The sequence below is a fragment of the Lolium rigidum genome, chromosome 4 (genome assembly GCF_022539505.1).
Source record: "Lolium rigidum isolate FL_2022 chromosome 4, APGP_CSIRO_Lrig_0.1, whole genome shotgun sequence".
NCBI classification, from domain to species: Eukaryota; Viridiplantae; Streptophyta; class Magnoliopsida; order Poales; family Poaceae; genus Lolium; species Lolium rigidum.
In genome coordinates this window covers 86,141,790-86,159,957 of record NC_061511.1, presented here as the reverse complement: position 1 = coordinate 86,159,957, position 18,168 = coordinate 86,141,790, and the positions used below count along the sequence as shown (strand labels likewise).

General features: G+C 43.3%; 1 protein-coding gene and 1 long non-coding RNA gene across 4 annotated transcripts; both read right to left on the bottom strand.

The window, feature by feature from the left end:
* Positions 1-6,843: 6,843 nt before the first annotated feature.
* On the bottom strand, positions 6,844-7,951 carry LOC124649288. The gene is made up of 2 exons (XR_006986602.1): positions 7,662-7,951; positions 6,844-7,365 (listed from the first exon to the last, which is right to left on the bottom strand). It is a non-coding gene; the product is annotated as an uncharacterized LOC124649288 (long non-coding RNA).
* Positions 7,952-10,561: 2,610 nt separating this feature from the next.
* On the bottom strand, positions 10,562-17,957 carry LOC124650542. Of its 3 annotated transcripts, none has more exons than XM_047190053.1 (5): positions 17,794-17,957; positions 16,960-17,114; positions 16,532-16,590; positions 11,001-11,089; positions 10,562-10,839 (listed from the first exon to the last, which is right to left on the bottom strand). In XM_047190053.1, exons 2-5 carry the CDS (start codon positions 17,073-17,075, stop codon positions 10,759-10,761), a joined length of 345 nt encoding a protein of 114 aa, XP_047046009.1. In that variant the 5' UTR covers positions 17,076-17,114; positions 17,794-17,957; the 3' UTR covers positions 10,562-10,758. The 3 variants fall into 3 exon arrangements, with proteins under 3 accessions (XP_047046009.1, XP_047046010.1, XP_047046008.1); XM_047190054.1 differs by having other exon boundaries at positions 16,960-17,167; positions 17,794-17,956; XM_047190052.1 differs by having other exon boundaries at positions 16,960-17,123; positions 17,794-17,954.
* Between the last annotated feature and the right edge of the window lie 211 nt (positions 17,958-18,168).

Below are 18,168 nucleotides of genomic sequence, written 5' to 3'. Positions count from 1 at the left end.
CCTCCGACCGCCGCCGCCCCGCCATCACACGGGAGGCCGGAAGTCCACCGCCGCCGCCCCACCATCACGGGAGGAAGGAAGCCGCCGCCGCTGCATCGAGGAGAGGACCCAGCCGCCGTCCCCGCCGCGCCATGAGGGAAGCCCGCCGCCGCAGCCACGCCCCGCGGCCTTTGCCCGGCGGCGCCGCCGGCGGCGGCGGCGGGAGGAACTAGGGTTTCTGGGTCGGGAGGGTTGGGAGGGTCGGGTCGGGTCGGGTCAGTTTTAGAGTATTAGGAGGGTTTTGACTTAGATATGATGAAATAAAATATGCCTCAAATACACCTCAAATTCGGTGGTTTTGCCAACAACCGAATAAAATCTAAGTGATTATAGGGTAGTAATTAAGGGGATACGGTACATCCGACATCCGTGTAGGGATGTAAATGGAGCTGCTATATTCTGCATCGAATCGGCATCCAGATGTGGTAAGTGATTTTAGGTATTCGCCGGATATATATGGATGCGGATACAGATAGTGTCGACCGGACATCCGTACTAATATGCTAGAGGATATGGTATCGGCAAATCCGGCAGATGCAGATTATTCGGCAATTTTTACGGATTATGTAAGAAAATTAATTAGCAAAATCTAATTTTACTACAAAGAAGTTAGATGTAAGTCCGTATAGATAGGCTAGTGAGCCAAGAAACTACAATTTCTACCATCCGTGCAGTGCATTTATCGCATCACTAGTTCACTCCCACTCCACGAGGCTACATATGATCGTTTTTTCGAACACGTATGTAACATACCTGTTCATAACGTAACATGTGCTTCCAAACCATAATATTTAAGAAAAAATGACATAATTTTTTGAAACTTCCGATATCTGACTCATTTTCAAGACATAGAATTATAAACTTTCTTAATTAATTGGACAACAACTTTAGATAAATTTTCTTGTTATTGTTATAGAAATATATTTCTCTATTTATGCACGTATGTATCGGATTGTTGTTATCCATTTCCGATCCAAGTATGGTTCCATTTTCTATCTGACTCTGTAATCTGATATAATTCGTATTTGTATCCGCAACCGGTCATTATCCGATCAGTTTACACCTCTAGAGCTATGTAAGCATTGGACTGTAATCAACACAAAGGTCCGATTTTCCAAACCTTTTTTTATAGCGAAGATAAACCTATGGTGTTTGAGGTGTGTCTCGAGCCAATGTTCCCTTCGACTGCTATTGGATTGTGTTGTTTGAAGCGATTGGCTATTGCAGTCCTCAAAACCTTGGTTGGCGAGAGGGTTTGCACTAGTATTTTTATTTGTCTATTCAGCGCACGTTTTAAACTTAAGGCTCTAATTTATTATTGAGGAGTTGTGTCATGTACCAGGTCTATCACATATATTGGGCCTGGCCTAGGTTGACCAAGAGGACAAAGTCATCTTTAAAGCCCGTTGGACCAAGCCCAACCCAAACCTTGGTGTGTCCAGTGTACCGAGACATGCCTATGTAATGTGGAGCCAAGAGAGTTAGGGTTTATCGATGATCAACTGTGTTGTAGCAGAGCTACTTCCCAAACCCCTTTTGCTCTTCCTTTCTATGATTCTGTTCTGATTCTATCCAAACTATGTTAAATTAGCGATCCAATCCTCAGCTCCAGCAGATGTGCTCTGGGCAGTTTGGTTTTTTTATTTAAAAAATTGGGTTGTTGAATTCTGGGAGCAGCCAGCAAATGCATCTAATTGGAAAGTGGCATTTCGGTTATGCTGGAAGATACAAGCTTGTAATTGCATTCGGCGGATTGCAAAGAAACACTACAGGATACTTGCATGCACTGAGAAGAATACTTATTGCAAGCAATATGTGGCATATCTAGCTGCTTTCGCTAGTACATCTGCATCCCTTGTGAATGTACTGAAGAGTATCAATTGTGCGGTTAACTTTTTGATGATATGGGATCCTGGCATTTCAGAGTGTGTTACGGAAGTGCCCTACTATCCTGGCACCATTGGAATTTGTCCATCATTACGACAGCAGTGCAACTATACTGGAATTTAGATCATCTAGAGCTGCCATTAAGAGAGAAGACCATGGAACCAAATGCAAGCTCTTGTGAACTACTAGTTGCTGAGCAACACAAACTGAACTAGTGGCTCAAGTTTGCAATTCAGCTGTTCTTATGTTATAAGGCACCGTACTTGGCTCTTCCATGGGACCCGAACGGAAATTTTACATCGGCTTGGGGGCAAGCCAACTTTCAAGCAGGGGAGTATGTCATGTACCAGGTCTATCACATGTATTGGGCCCAACCTAAGTTGACCAATAGGACAAAGTTATCCTTAAAGCCCACTAGACCAAGCCCAGCCTAAACCTGGGTGTTTCCGGTGTACCGAGAGACATGCCTATGTAATGTGGAGCGAAGAGAGTTAGGGTTCGTCGATGATCAACTATGTTGTAGCAGAGCTACTTACTAAACCCCTTTTGCTCTTCCTTTCTACGATTCTCTTCAAATTGTATCCAAACTATGCTAAATTAGTGATTTGAATCCATGAGCGTTGCTCGAGCGACAAGAATTGTTACAAGCTATGTGGTGCTTATCTCGTAGCAGTTAGGTCGGCATTCTACAGCTCGAAACATTGGCGTGCCTTGGGTTTGTTGCTGGATTGCCGGTGTGAATGCATAATTTGGACTCAGATTATGTAATCTTGGCAGTACCATATATGGATCACAAATGACCACTACTGCGTTCGTGACAAACCGAGCGAAAATTGGCAATCATAAAAGTGCACATAAAACAGTAGCACCACAGATTGTTTCGGCTACGAAACAAATTCCACATATAACGTTCTGAAGAAGCTTTCCATCTGGCTTTGAAGATGGTGGGTTAGGGGTTGGTTAGGAGCGAATTGTGTGAGATCTGGGGACCTGGTGCGATCATAGGATCCAGTGCTCCTGGCCATATGATGTAAGACCTATGTAATGCAGTTTTGTAACCCGTTCCCAAATCCTCCTTCATGTAAGTTAACATTTGATTGGCAATCTTCTACAGAAGCAGGTTCATGCTACAAGTTAATATTTGATTAACCTCTAATTTGTTTGAGCATCAAAATAAATGCCTTTTTTAGAAAAGAAAAAAAAGATGTCGCGGATTTCACACGACTAACAAAAACACACGAACTTGATGAAACGGTGCTTCCTGTTGAGAATCATTACTTGTGCATTCAGTCTGACAGTGAAAAAAGTAAGTACAGAAAATTACAAATGTCATCTAGACAATTTTACTTGATGCAACCTGAGATGATTCTGTTTGAAATATCCAGATACATCACATAAAATGGATACAATATAAAAAAGGATTAGGCAATCGTTGTAGTAAATAAAAAGGACTAGGCAATCTGCAAGTATGACATGCAACGAGGATCAAGCATGGCTGACGGCAGAGAGAACGTGCGACCACAGGGCCAGGGATAATGACCAAAACTAAACGATGGCTCTTCTCACCAGGATCCTTCTCTTTGTTTTTGTCCAGGAGCTCGGTGTAGATCTTGTGTGGACTGAGATCCAGATCTTGAGCGCCCTCCATTGCTCCATTGATCTCGGTCGCCGTCATACATAAAATCAAAAGGGGAATAGTTTAGCCGAGCTAAATTTCGACAATCTACCGGGGCTCCCGCCGCCGTCGTCGACAGCTTCGCCAGGATGGGATTTGGGAACTAGGTTGAGAACTTCAGATACGGGGAAAGGGATGGGAGGGTACAGCAATACAATACATAGTATAACAAGGTGTTAGATGCAAAAATGTTGCACCAAGTATAGCAAATCCGATCTCTACCACAGGTTTTACATCCAATGGTCTATAATACGTAATCCTTTAATCTCACTTCAGGTTCAGATCCCATACAAGTTGTGCCCCCGGAAACTAACTCCCCTGGAATAATAAGAAGCCTTATAACAACAGGAAACAAAAAAAGAGCAGCCTTTGATGTACTTATTGAGTGCAACCATAGACAATAACTCCTAACAAAAAAAAGACAGCCTTTAATACATTGACTGGAAAAGTACAGTGTTGGAATAAATCAACTAGAACTCAAGAATCGACGAAAACACGTAGGGAACTAGAGCTGTGTGAAAACCATTGATGGGAAACTGGAGCTTATCCTCTCCAGTCCTCTTTTCTTCTATTTTATTTCTTCTCTCTTCTTTACACCTTTGTCCTCCTAATATTTACATATTACATAAAAGTATAAGGATACTAAGAATAATGATAATACATTGCCAGCTCAACACTCCCCCTCAAGATGGGGAGAAAACATCATATAAACCCATCTTGCTACACAGTACTAGAGAATAATTTTTTCCAGCAAGCCTTTAGTCAATATATCTGCTAGTTGATTTGAGGACCTCATATGGCATACAGATTATCCCTTGATCAAGTTTTTTTTTAATGAAATGCCGATCAATTTCAATATGTTTTGTCCGACCATGCTGAACTGGGTTATGTGCAATGTCTAGCGCCGCCTTATTATCACAATACAACATTAGTGGTTTTGCTTGAAATAGTCCTAGTTCTGTCAATATAATCTTGAGCCACATCACTTCACATATTCCATGAGCCATAGACCTAAATTCCGCCTCAGCAGTAGACCGAGCAACAACATTTTGCTTCTTACTACGCCAAGTAACTAAATTTCCTCCAACGAACGTACAATAACCAGATGTGGACCTTCTATCATCCAATGAACCCGCCGATCCGCATCAGTGTAGCATTCTACTTGTAGATTACCATTTGATTTGTATAACAATCCACGCCCAGGGTTACCCTTGAGATATCGAATTATTCTAACTACTGCATCCATGTGATGAGTTTTAGGATCATGCATAAATTGACTAACCACACTCACTGCAAAAGCAATATCTGAACGGGTGTGAGACAAGTAAATCAATCGCCCAACTAGCCTCTGATATTGTGCTCGGTCTACAGGTTGCCCTGATTCACTCGTAAGTCTATGGTTTTTCTCTATTGGTGTCAAGGCGGGTCGGCAACCCAGCATACCAACTTCTGACAATAGATCTAATATATATTTTCTTTGAGACAAGTAAATACCTTTTGAGCTTCAAGAGACCTCAATGCCAAGGAAATACCTTAGCTGCCCTAAATCTTTAACCTCAAATTCCCTTGTCAAGTGTAGCTTCAAGTCTCTTATTCCTGCATCATCATCTCCTGTGATAACAATGTCATCAACATATACTATCAATATTGCTAGTCTGCTCACGTTTCTCTTATAGAACATAGTATGATCAGCATTACTCTGTTTGTAGCCCAATTGCAATATAGCCCTTCTAAAACGATCAAACCATGCTCGTGGTGATTGTTTTAGACCATATAAGGAGCGATGTAGTCTCAACACTTTACCTTCAGTTTGTGCAGTATCAAAGCCTGGAGGTATTTGCATATAAATTTCCTCTTGGAGATCTCCACGAAGGAAGGCGTTCTTTACATCCAATTGATGCAAATCTCATCCAAGATTAGCTGCACAAGAAATTAGAATTCTTATTGTATTCATCTTAGCTACCGGTGCAAATGTCTCCTCGTAATCCACTCCATAAGTCTGTGTGTACCCTTTTGCTACTAAATGTGCTTTGTACCTTTCCACTTTGTCTTCGGGATTATGCTTGATGGTATACACCCACTTGCATCCAACCGGTTCTTTATCTTTTGGCAGTGTCACCAATTCCCAGGTCTTGTTCTTCTTTAAGGCCTCCATTTCTTCAAGCATAGCAGCATTCCATTTAGGATCCTTGATGGCATCTTTCCAATCTGTGGGTACATAAGTAGAGTCTAATGATGCAATAAAGTTTTTAAATGAAGCACTACACCTCTCATAAGACAAATATTTTGCAAGATTGTGTTTGTATCCCACATAGTCCTTGAGACGTGCTGGAACATCAGCATGTCTTGGAGGTTTTCGAAGTGCAATCGGATAATCAACCATTGGATTAGTAGGTGTTGGGTCGTGATTTTCATTACCTTCACCTTCAGCCACATCATGGATAATCTCCCCCTGTGATGAAGCCTCTTGGCCGACAGAGGGCCGACAGAGGAATGCTCTGTATCTTCAGTTGCTTCATGATGTACAGGTTCACTCGTTGATGCTCTAGGGCTCGTAAATGGAGTATTGGGTTCCACCACTTGTAGATCTGAAGGAATATTGCTTGCCTCATGACCAGTGGAATCGGCATCTCCTTCATCAGTACTTGCACTTCTCTCCCCTCGTGTTTCATTCTCTATCTGAAAAATATCCATCATCGGGGTCAACATGGAACCAGAAGAGGTATTATTTTTGTTCAAAATCTCCCCCTTACTATCAATACAATAATTGGGAACATTAGTAGAATAAAATGGTTCATTTTCATGAAAGGTAACATCCATACTCACAAAGAACCTCCTTTCAGAAGGGCTCCCACAACGATACCCCTTCTGAGTAGGTGAATAGCCCACAAATATGCATTTGATGGCACGCGGATCAAGCTTTCCCACCGAACCCCTGTAATCATGAACAAATCAAGTACATCCAAATACCTTGGGGGTACAATGAAATCATTAGTGCCAGTCAAACATTCAATTGGTGTTTTATATCTCAACACTCTTGATGGCATCCGGTTTATTAGGTAAGCAGCTGTTTTAACAGCCTCACCCCAGAGAAACTTTGGCACATTCATCGTAAACATGAGGGACCGAGCTACCTCCAATAGGTCCCTATTCTTCCTCTCGGCGACTCCATTTTGTTCAGTTGTGTTTACACATGTAGTTTGATGAAGAATCCCATGTGATGACAAGAAACTATCAAATGCTTTGTTTACATACTCAGTCCCATTATCTGACCGAAGTATTTTCACATTGACATTATATTGATTTTGCACCATATTATAGAAGTCTTTAAACGCAGATAAGACTTCAGATTTGTGCTTTAGAAGGTACAACCAAGTACATCTACTAGAACCGTCAATAAAGGTAACATACCATCTTTCTCCTAAAAGAGAAGTCACGGTCGAAGGACCCCATACATCAGAATGCACTACTTCAAAAGGAATTTCAGTTTTCTCAGTACTACTAGGATAATTGGTTCTTGTGTGTTTTGCTAGCTCACACACATCACATAAAAAACCTTTCTTACAGGAGAGACTAAATTTTGATGGGAACATACGACTTAGGGACTGAAAGGACACATGTCCAAGTCTATAATGCAGCAAAATTAACTCATCTTCGGCAGGGTTGCATCTTGTACTAAGAGCCAATGGCGTCAGACCATTGTCGAGGTAGTACAAGCCATCTCGCTCAGTCCCAGTCCCAAGTATTCTTCCTGACTTCAGCTCCTGAAATATGCAGAAATAAGGGTCAAACCATGCTCCACAATTTAGTGCCTTTGTAATTGCGCTAACCGACAATAAATCCACTGGAAAATTTGGAACATGTAAAACGTGATTCAATGACATAGACGGAGTGCAACTAATGGTCCCACCGCCCATTATTGGAGCAGAGGACCCATCAGCAATACGAACTCTTTCCTTCCCAGAACGTGGTGTGTAAGATAAGAAATTTTTAGATGAGCCAGTCATATGATTTGTGGACCCCGAATCAATGATCCAAGAGTTGGATGAACAATCCACACCTTGAGAGGTTGATGCAGATTCAGGGACATCTGTACTAGCAGCCGCCACCATTGATTTGAATTCTTCCAATGCATGTGCAGCAGCATCGGGTGATTACCTTATAGTTGCAGTAAGATGGCCTCGTTCAGGCTTCTTCGAGAATATACTCTCCTTATTGGTACGGTTTGGAGGCCTCTTCTGCCAGCCAGGAGGATAACCAATCAACTCAAAACAATCCTTTTTCATATGGCCTCGCTTTCCACAATTATCACACACCACTCTGGGTTTCCTGTGGTAACCAAATTTCATGGCATTTAGGTGCGCGGCTGGCGAGAGGAGGCTGCAGGCGAGCATCCGATGAGCGTGTGCGAGAGTGCTCGACGGCGGCCAGGTAGAGAACTTGAGGCAGAGGAGCCGGCGGCAGCGAGCTTGAGGCCGACCACCACCACGAGCAGCTCGTCGCCGCCCCACCCCACCACCGGCTCCATTCGGAGGAACAAGATGAACCGGGTTCGTCATTAGCTGGAGTACTAGGCATATAATATGTGGCAGCTAGGGCATGGCATATGTGGGCCTGTAAAAGGAGTACAGGAACGACGTGACTACTCTGTACCAACTGCCGAGAATAGTGAAAGAAGTTTATGATTTGCTGCACGGATCTCCAACAATAACGTGTGGACATGATAGCTTCCTTACCCATACTTGTGTGTACAAAATCCACTCTCTCAAAGCATTTCAGTTTATTTTTCTCAGATAAAATAGGAAATGTGAGTGGTATTTTACATCATCTCATTTCCACTCTAAAAAGAGTTTCTCTAAAATATTTCTTTCTTCATTTGGTTTTAAGCTAAAGGCATGGTTTTAGAACTTATGCCTTTTCCTTTTGAAATATAATTTCTATAAAACTTATTTTAATGCATGGTAATGGTGTATATGCTATTTGTTGCACTTTTACTCTCTTTATAATTTTGGGAACATTTCACCAAACTAGAACTGATTTAGACGGTTGGCATAAGGTTAAGTCGCGTATAATTATGTACGAAATCTATTCGCACCTAATTGGTCGAACTAAAATAGCAAGTGGTCAAAAAAAATTGAATACGGAATTAGGTGGAAAACTAAAAAAGACTAAGGTACCTTTATTCTCTTATTATGGTTTTGATGTATTTTGACAGATATATTAGATACTACCCTTTGCTCCCTCTCTCTTAATAGCAGCAGGAATAGTCTACGTGATCTAGAAAACACACATATACAGCGAAGCAATGTGTTGGCAACCAAGAAAAAGGAATAGGTCATACTCAGTATTCTGAGCTCAGTTTGTTAAGTAACTGACTGTTGGCTACCTCTTCAGCTTAGCATACTCCCCTCATTTGTTTTGTTAAGATTCGTAATACATATAACTCTATTTTGTAAACACACAATGAATTCAGAGAGTTTTGAGATCTAACACTAAGAGCGGCGATGTACCTGACCGTAGATGCATTCGGAAGGGAGCGTCCTGCGTAAGCATTGGCCATGACGGATGCTCCCATGGCCGCGCTGCCTTGGGAGGAGAGGAGGGCACCGATGCACCTAAGCATGGAGAGCGCCATGAGGGTCAGCAAGAGCTCCACCGGACAGCTGTTGGAATGCTGCCCATGGAGCTCATCCACTATACAGAGAGAGATAGAGGGCTCACGACGTGGATGGTGGCCGTAGATGCATCCCGAAGTGACCATTGGTTGCGCTGGATCTTCCCATAGACCCTGCCTCTGGAGTGAGGAGGGCGCCACACCTTGTCCGCGCCTTTAATCTCATTGGCAAGGAGATGTGGGCACCGGACTCCTCTGTTCCGTCCGCCGACTCAGGGAGGGAGAGAAAAGTGCAGCACCTCCTGAGGGGGAGAAGGGCGCCCGCTGCATTTCTAGGGAGAGGGCAGCCTCGTCTCGTCTCGCAGGGAGGGAGAGGCGGATGGCGCCATGGGAGGCCAGGGAGGGAGAGGCAAACGGCGGCCTCCATGGGAGGATTTGGGTTACAGCGATTAGGAGGAATAGATTTGGGATTCCAATAGAGTTCTAGTTTTTTTTTTGAGGGGAATATAGAGTTCTAGATGGAATCGTGCTGGAGTTCCTAGACTATTCCACGGTGGGGCCGCACCGCTTTGACCGCTGGGTAGAAAGGAAACCGAAAGAGCCACGCCTCAGCCGGTAGCCGGTTGCCCAACCTTCCAAAAAAATGAAGAAAAGTAACCAGGGAAGGTAGAGAAAAAAAAAAGAGCACATGTCGCTCAAATGATGGAGTTAATCGATCAGAAATTGCACATCTACAGTGCTCCAATCGACCAGGAGGCATGAATCCATCTACCTTTTATATAGGGTATAATGAGGAGACTGAAGATACAAACTACAGAGGCTGAACATACAAACTGGGATTGGCATCCTGCTAAGCTAACTAGATAGGTTTTGATGGAATCCTCGATTCTAGGTTAAGATTCAACAAAACCACATATAGAGTTGATGGATGGATGCATATGCAGAGCGATTCGTCCATGACAATTTTAACAAATGTGATCTTTTTGGAAAACATAATTAAGCACAAACTGAACTCTCCGAAAAACTAAAACCAGATTTGTTCTTTTTTTTACATACTAGCGTTTGGGCAGAGGGACAAACCCAATGGTCGTTAACCTTGCAGACACCATGGCATTTCTGACGCAAGAGGCTTTGGTGTCCCGTTCAGTTCAGCACAAGCGGCAGGGTGCAAGATGGATCAAATCTAGGTTTTTGTGCCGAAGTTTTCCAAAAAGGTCAGATTTGTCGACTTTTGCCACCATCCATGAAAAGCTACTCAGATACAACAAGATGTAAAACAGGTATAAAAGCATGGAAGCAATACATCCATGAAAGAACAAATGGCTGGTGAAATAGAAACTCTTTGATGGTGAAAAAACAACAATTATCGGGTCTATAAATTTAAAATATTTCAATAATGATGTCTATTATTGAACTTCTAGATGTTTTATTATTCAACTCTCAGACATCATTGGCGAAACATTATTTAGCACAAGACTAGTGTGTTGGCAACATGGGTTTGCGCTTTCAAACAATATAAAAATGAAAGCATTGGTACACACATTCATCTTGTAATCCGGAATGCCTTCCAAGAAGTGCGGCATTCATGGCCGTGGATAGGCGGATAGAGAGACAGAGACAGACCCTGCACAAACAAATTACAATTAAGAATTTTTCGCATGCAACAAGGTGGTACATTGAACTCAGTCATAAATTGGTATTACTGCCAGAAAATACTTCCTTATCTTTGCAGCAGAACCAGAAAAATAAATTCTGCAGTAACGTGAGCTGGATTTAATTACTAACACAGATATCCTGTTCTGAAGACTTATCCGATGAATCATCAACCATTTTGCTTTTGACTTTGCTCGAATGAGAACTCTCCCTCGCTGGTTCTGAAATTGCAACGGAGGTGGCAAACCCAAATGTCAAACATTAGATATGATGTATTCTTGAAAAAACACTAGATATGACCAACTTGGAACTGGAAGTTGATTGATTCCAATGATGGCAAACTCGCTAGAAATGACCATGAAAATAATTGCATCATTTTCTAGTGGTTTGGTTTACTATTGTGGTAACCTAATGACGAAGGGTCATTCTTAGAAAATGGGCCTCGTTCCCGATTACCATAATTTGGCTACAACCACATAAAGCAGATGTAAATATAATGGCATTCCTAGATGATGCATAATAGATTATCATGACATGGTATGGAAAAAAATCAAGAGTTATGACTTTCAGCAACACATGGTCCTCACCTTTGATAAGTAAATCTTCGAGCATTCCAATTCATTTTCAGAACTGCATGGAGTTTGATAATTGATACGCGTCATTGTTTTGAATGCCTTCATCACTATCCATGCATGATATTGGTGGTATATGGCATCTTTCGCTCACTCAAACAAACACGGCGTAGCAGGCCTGCATCTTCTGCATGATGCTTGTGACATGTTTCTCCTTGCTATTGCCCATCTCTATTTCTTTCAGATTGATCTTGACAGTCCTCAAAAGAACTATCATTTATAAAATCATGAACTTTGGTGTTGTTCCTTCTCTTATAAGTTTTGATCACGTTTTTCTCTATATCATGGAGGTTAGCATGAGTTTCATCCTTCCTTTTCACTGGCAACGACTTTACGCTATTACGCCTTTCTCACTTCTTCCGAGCATTGGTTCCTTAGGGAGAAATTCTAGTTTTACTTAACAAACAACAGAGAAAAACTAGAATTCTGCATGGGGAACAAATGCTCGGAAGAAGTGAGAAAGGTAATATCGTGAAGTCGCTACCGGTGAAAAGGAAGGAGGAAAATCATGCTAACCTCCATGATATAGATAAAGACATAATCCAAACTTACAAGAGAAGGAAGAACACCAAAGTTCATGATTTTATAAATGACAGGACTATCAATATCGATCTGAAAGCACTAGAGCTGGTAATAGAGGAGAAACATGTCATGAGCATCATGCAGCCAGATGCAGGCATGCGGCACCAACGTGTTTGTTTGAGTGAGGGAAACATACTATATACCATCAATAACATGGATAGTGATGAAATCATTCAAAAAAACAATGGCGTGTACCAAAATCCACGCAGTTCTAGAATGCTCGAAGATGTACTTATCAAAGGTGAGGACCATGTGTTGCCGAAAGTCATAAATCTTGATTTTTTTCCATACCATGTCATGAGAATCTTTTATGCATCATCTAGGAATGCCATTATATTTACAACTACTTTATGTGGTAGTAGCCAAATTATGGTAGTCAGGTACAAGGCACAACCTTTATTTGGTCTTTATGTTTCTTTTATTATGGAACTGGTTACAATATAATCAATTTTCTAGTCTAAAGAAGGAATGACTACTTTTTTAGGTATGAATGAATTTTTATGACATATGATTGAATCAAAATCACTAGAAAAAGCGCGCGCTCCTAGGAGTACGACGTGCTTTTCACGTCCTGAGTCCATGTGGCGCGCTCGAAGAGCCTCTCGTGGTCCCGTCCTTTCATCCCATGGTCGACATGTGGCAATGCGCAGAAAATGCATCATCCACCCCGGGAATCTAGCTAGCTTTCTGCTCGATCAATCACAAGCCTGCCAATCTACCTAGCTAGGCTATCCTAGCGTAGCTAGCCTTTTTTTCACATGAGCTATTCGCAGCGGTAGCGGCCTATTTCCCTTGTGCATTGATTTTCTCTTTTCCTTTGTAGATTTGAATATGAAAATTACATTATCTTTTGAACCGAGTGCTTAAAGATGTCTCGCAGCTGCTGCGCTCTCTAGAGAATTCCCAGCATGCTTCTAACATTATGATGCGTCATGTACCAAACAACACCTTCAAGAAGGAATGCGACGACAACGGCGCTGCTGCCCGGACTGGTCATATGGTTTCCCCTCATACACGCAGGGACAAGGTAGGAGGACTTCACCCAACGCCCTTCAGGAAGGAAGGGTGGCACCCGCGGGCGTCACCTCGTCGGTGTCGGCCAAGCCGACAAAGATTTCTCCCGACCCTCGCAACCCCTCCCTGGATGCTCCGTCGTGCTCCAGCAAACTCACCGCTCACCAACGCACGCCACCATGGCCTTAGAAACATCATCGCCGTCTTACCGCGGCCAACGAACCGAGGCCAGCAGAACCAAGGAGGATCTCGAAACCAAGGAGCAATGAGGTAGTGACCACGTGGGAGGGAACCGCCTCCACCGCCAATGGCGGTACCCTTCCAGTTCCGACATGTCGTCAAGGGGCACACCAGGCCCTGGCCCAGCCGAGCACAGACCCACCTAGCCCATGCTCGTGAAGCCCCTGTCAGGATGTTGCAGGACACGCACCGCCACCCCAACCAACCGCCGCTCGGGCCACCTCTCCCGGCCACCGGAGGCAGCCCAGCTTCGCCCAGGCCTGGCCCGCCCAGCCCTAGATCGGGCTCAAAGGGCCTGGATCTGGGCCGGGAGGACGCCGCCATGTGCCACCACTCCGCCCCCGCCGCCAACCAGTCGTGTCAGCGCCAGCCCGCCGCCCAAGAAGCTGCGCCACCAGAACCGTTGTCGAACAGAGAGCACCGCTGCCGGCCGAGGGATACCCGTGTTCCCCCTCCAAACGCGCGAGTAGGGGCTGCTCTGCCGCCGCCGACACCACACGGGGCTTTGCGCCTGCACCGACGGCGGTGGCTGGGGAGGGTGGAGAGGAAGGTCGAGAGAGGGTAGGGTTTCATCGCCGTCCTGGCGCCCGCGGGGAGCGGCCGGGAGGGCCGAAACATCACCCCCTTCCTCTTTCTTCCTCTCCCAATTCATACAAAGAACGGTAGATCTAGTATAGGGCCAACAGTTACATGGCTCGGTTACGGCCTTGATACAAAGATGGCCTTGATCCAAGGTATGCAGAAGAGTAGACACAGTGCACACTGGGGAGAAGTTCGCAAACGGCAACAGGTGATGTACATCTCGAGCAAGCATGTCGGCGGCCTAGGTGAAGGTCTGGTGTGAAGCTCCAGTGGCTCTAGCGTATCAAGGCGAGGCTGTGGCAATCTAGGCCAACTACAACAAAGAGCACTGAAGATGCTCGCAACCAAGAATGTTACAGATGAGGTAGGGGAGATGGGAGGGAAATGACACAGGAGAACAATGTGGGAAGACAAAGTAAACTGCAAAGAAGAGGCAATGGTGGCGCAATTGAAATGTATGTAGTGAAGCTGGAGGGTACTCGTACTCAGGAGAATAATGCGGGAAAGGCAAAGAAAACATGAAGGGGAGGCAACAATGGCGCGGTGAAATGCCCATCCATTACGAAGACACGAGCAAACACACATAGTGAAATGCAAGTTCTAATGATGTAGCTGGCTAAAAAACTAGAGGATTCCAGGTAGTGGAGTGCAAACATATGGGATATATGATTATCCTTCATAACTCCTGAATAATTAGAAACCCTGAATTGACAATTTATCTGTCAGCAATCACCAAGGCATCAATAATTCCTTTATTTGGTCATGAAGATTGCTTTTTCCTGTACCATATTTATGAGAATCAACCACCCATGAATGGCAAGAAGTACAATTGTAAGACGCATGAGAACTGAGTGCTAACTCAGTGGTAGGGCTAGCGAGTGCGCAGCCAGCCCACCCGGGTTCAAATCCCCACCTAGCGTAATTTCGCTCGGAGGGGCGAACTTTAAACCGGATTATCATCATAGCGTCCATCCGCGAGGAGAGTCTCATCCTACCTAACAACGTATAGCCAAGGGAGGTATCATTCCCCCATTCGTCAACCTTTTTTAATTGTAAGACGCATCAGCTAGAAAAATTAAAGCAAAAACAATGCTAACAATCATTACCAAACACCTTGTCATCAGGTACTTCAGATTAAACACAGACTAGTTGTTTATTATGGAATTTAATTCTTTGATCTATGATCATTCAATGGATCATTTTCCCTCTAATCTTCCCCAGGTACCAAAGGAGATGTTTGGCCTCATGCGGCAGTACTAGAAAATAGGAACTTCATTTAACCTAACGAGCAGAAAAAAATAGATTAACTCTGAGCAACATATTGCCTCAAATTTGGAGTTGCTAGAACCCTTTCTACTTTAGGCATATCCCTAGCTCTATGTCTTAATTTATTGAGCAGAAAGGTGTCTTTTCTGTTAGGTAGTGTTATTTTCACGTTGGTGCAAGAAACATGTATTGTGGTTCCAGCCATTTAGGGAATGAAGGAGCATGGATTGTGCAATATTAAAAACTGGCCGATTCAGGTGCTACATGCTCTCGGCGAGAGAGCTGTTACATCGTGTGGGGTGACACGCAGAGAGTTGTTCATCGTGTTGGGCGACACGCAGAGTACTGGAGCTGTATCTCTCCACTGACTACTCTGTTCGCTCTCCTATTCTAATACAGATCGTCTACCATTATTGTCCAGCTTGTGTTGATGCAGATTTTACCAATCATTATGTAGAGTTAATCGTTGGAACCAAAATGAGTGCAGGATGGTACTGCAGTCATATGGCCTTACTTGGTGAGGTGTTCGTGGCCCAAGTGTATGTTTTGCTCACGGTTCTTGATATATACTGGGTGTTAAGACAGGTGGCAGTTACTTCTGCTTATTTGATCCGACAAAGAAAACTCTGCTTGGTTAATATGATTAAAAAAAAATCTTCTTGGTAAGGTATCCGGCCCTCTACTTTCAATCTAATAAGACTTTTTTTTATTGTCATAGATGATGCACTGATGGAGCCTGGAGGCAGAATCTGGCCCTCTACTTTCCTTTTAGTAGGCTCTATCAGGTCAGCATGTTGGTTTTGTCGGGCAGATCTTGATTCTGATAGCTCACCAGAATTCTTGCAAGTATAATGAAGAAAAAAAACTAAACTCGAATGTTTCTATGAAGTTGAATACTGGAGCATGTATTAGGCCTAACAATCTGCAACTGTAATATAACCATTTCATTTATAGTCTTAAACAAACTTCCAATTGAAGCCGTGTTAGTTTAACATGAAATTTTGGGATCTGATTTTGTTGGTGGTGTATTTAGGTCTATGTGATTTACACATGTGCTATTTTGATTATAAAGGGGAAAATGAGTGGTGCTTATGCTCTGCTCGAAATTGAAGTGGGAAAATCCTTTGAGAAGATCATGTAAGCTTATTCCTTCCTGGAAATCGGCAATATGGCAGGTTCATTTTGGATTTGGTTCACTTGCAAGATTATATTTCATTTTTTTTTCCATATTTGCTGTGTCGGTGATCTTCTTCTTATTTAATATCTTAGAAACCACACCAACAATATGTAGCTGACGCAATACACTTTCATCTAGCCCAGCCCCCCATTAGGCAAACAAGAACTTACTTTGTGCTGCTCCACGACTGCATATTTTTCTCTCCCTCTGCAACGCACAGGCGTTTTTGCTAGTAAGAAAAAAAAATTAAATAAGCAAACTCAGAGCAAGCGATATGTATACTGACTGAATAGAGAAACGTACAGTAAGAATAGAGAAACAGTAAGAATTAAAATCTTATATATCATCTCTGGAATAGAAATATCTGTTTGTGAGAGGTACACATTTATTAAATAAAAGCATAGTTCGTAACATTTTTGGAAACAAAGGGTCTGTGGCAGAAATACTACTTGAAAGAACAAAATAACAGAATATTACTTGAGAGAAAAGAATGAGAATCATTTCACACTGAACTTATCCGAGGAAACACCTAAAAGAAAAGGGTATATGAAAACTCAAGTGACAAGTGGAGAAAAATCAGCAGTTACCAGCTACTTACATGCCTAGGATACGGGCTCTGCCATGTCCATCTTGATTCGGCCTCTTTTGTTTCTCGAATACCTCTTGATCCAGCCTAAGACTAATTTCCAAATGTGCAGTTTTCAGTAGGTTCATCTTCCCTCTTTTGTGCCTTTGGTATGCGCCATCTTGTTACTGAAAAATCTCCGTTTACGCGTTTCCATCAGCCACAGCATAGGGAACAAACCCTGTAGATAAATAAACAAAGTAAGTTGCTACCAGGGCATTATTAGTCATTTTCTGATACGCAAGCAATACAAGTTCAAAGTTTGTTTCTAGAAAACACAAGTTCAAATCTATCACATAGCTACTGTACCGTGGCTCATACGGCTGCAGACTTGAGTGCAAGCATATGCATGATGAGCTTCAGTGTGAGTAGATGGGAAAGTGGCAAACATATTTACTACCGATATGTTATTGCACTGATCTCATATCACCCTAAATGTGAAATCCAGCTAAATGAACTAAAACTACTCATCTCAAAAGAGCCAAGAAGAGAAGCTACCGAATATTAATTATTTTAGTATATTTAGGCAGGTAATAAGCAGGTCCAGAGCGCAATTTAGCCCCATACCGGCCATACGTATCCTCAGCTGGCATTGTTACAGACTTGCAGAAACAAAACAAAAAATCGAATACCACCGTGATGGGCCTATTTCAGGATCTGTCTGCGGGCTATAATCTGCTTCAAGGTTATATAACCTTTGAAACTTTGTGCTATTAGAATCACTGGAGGAGACAGCCAGACAGGCAGACATCGACTGTGCTCAACTACTCATATATATGGAAGGGAGGAAAGAAGAGAGAAACACACCGTCAGGATGGAGGAGGCCGGTCGGGCGGTCCTACGCCGAGATGGAGGCCGTTGCGAGTAGGCGGGAGAGGGACGCCGTGGCGGTGGTCAGAGGAGGGCGCCCGAGGCGGCGCTCAGGTAGGGACGCGTACGCAGCTCGATGGAGGACCCCGGGGGCGGCGCTCAACGAAGGACACGGTGCTCGCGGGAGGCCGCGGGGGGAAAGGGGCGCGGAGACGGCCATCTAAAATCGTGGTGGAGACGGCCATTCTATCGATTTGTTTGGATCCACCAGTAGACAGAAAATAAATAGGGCCGTGTCCTTGTGTATGGTTTTTTACAATTAATACCCATATAATAGCACATATAAATAAATAATGTACAATAGAGATACAC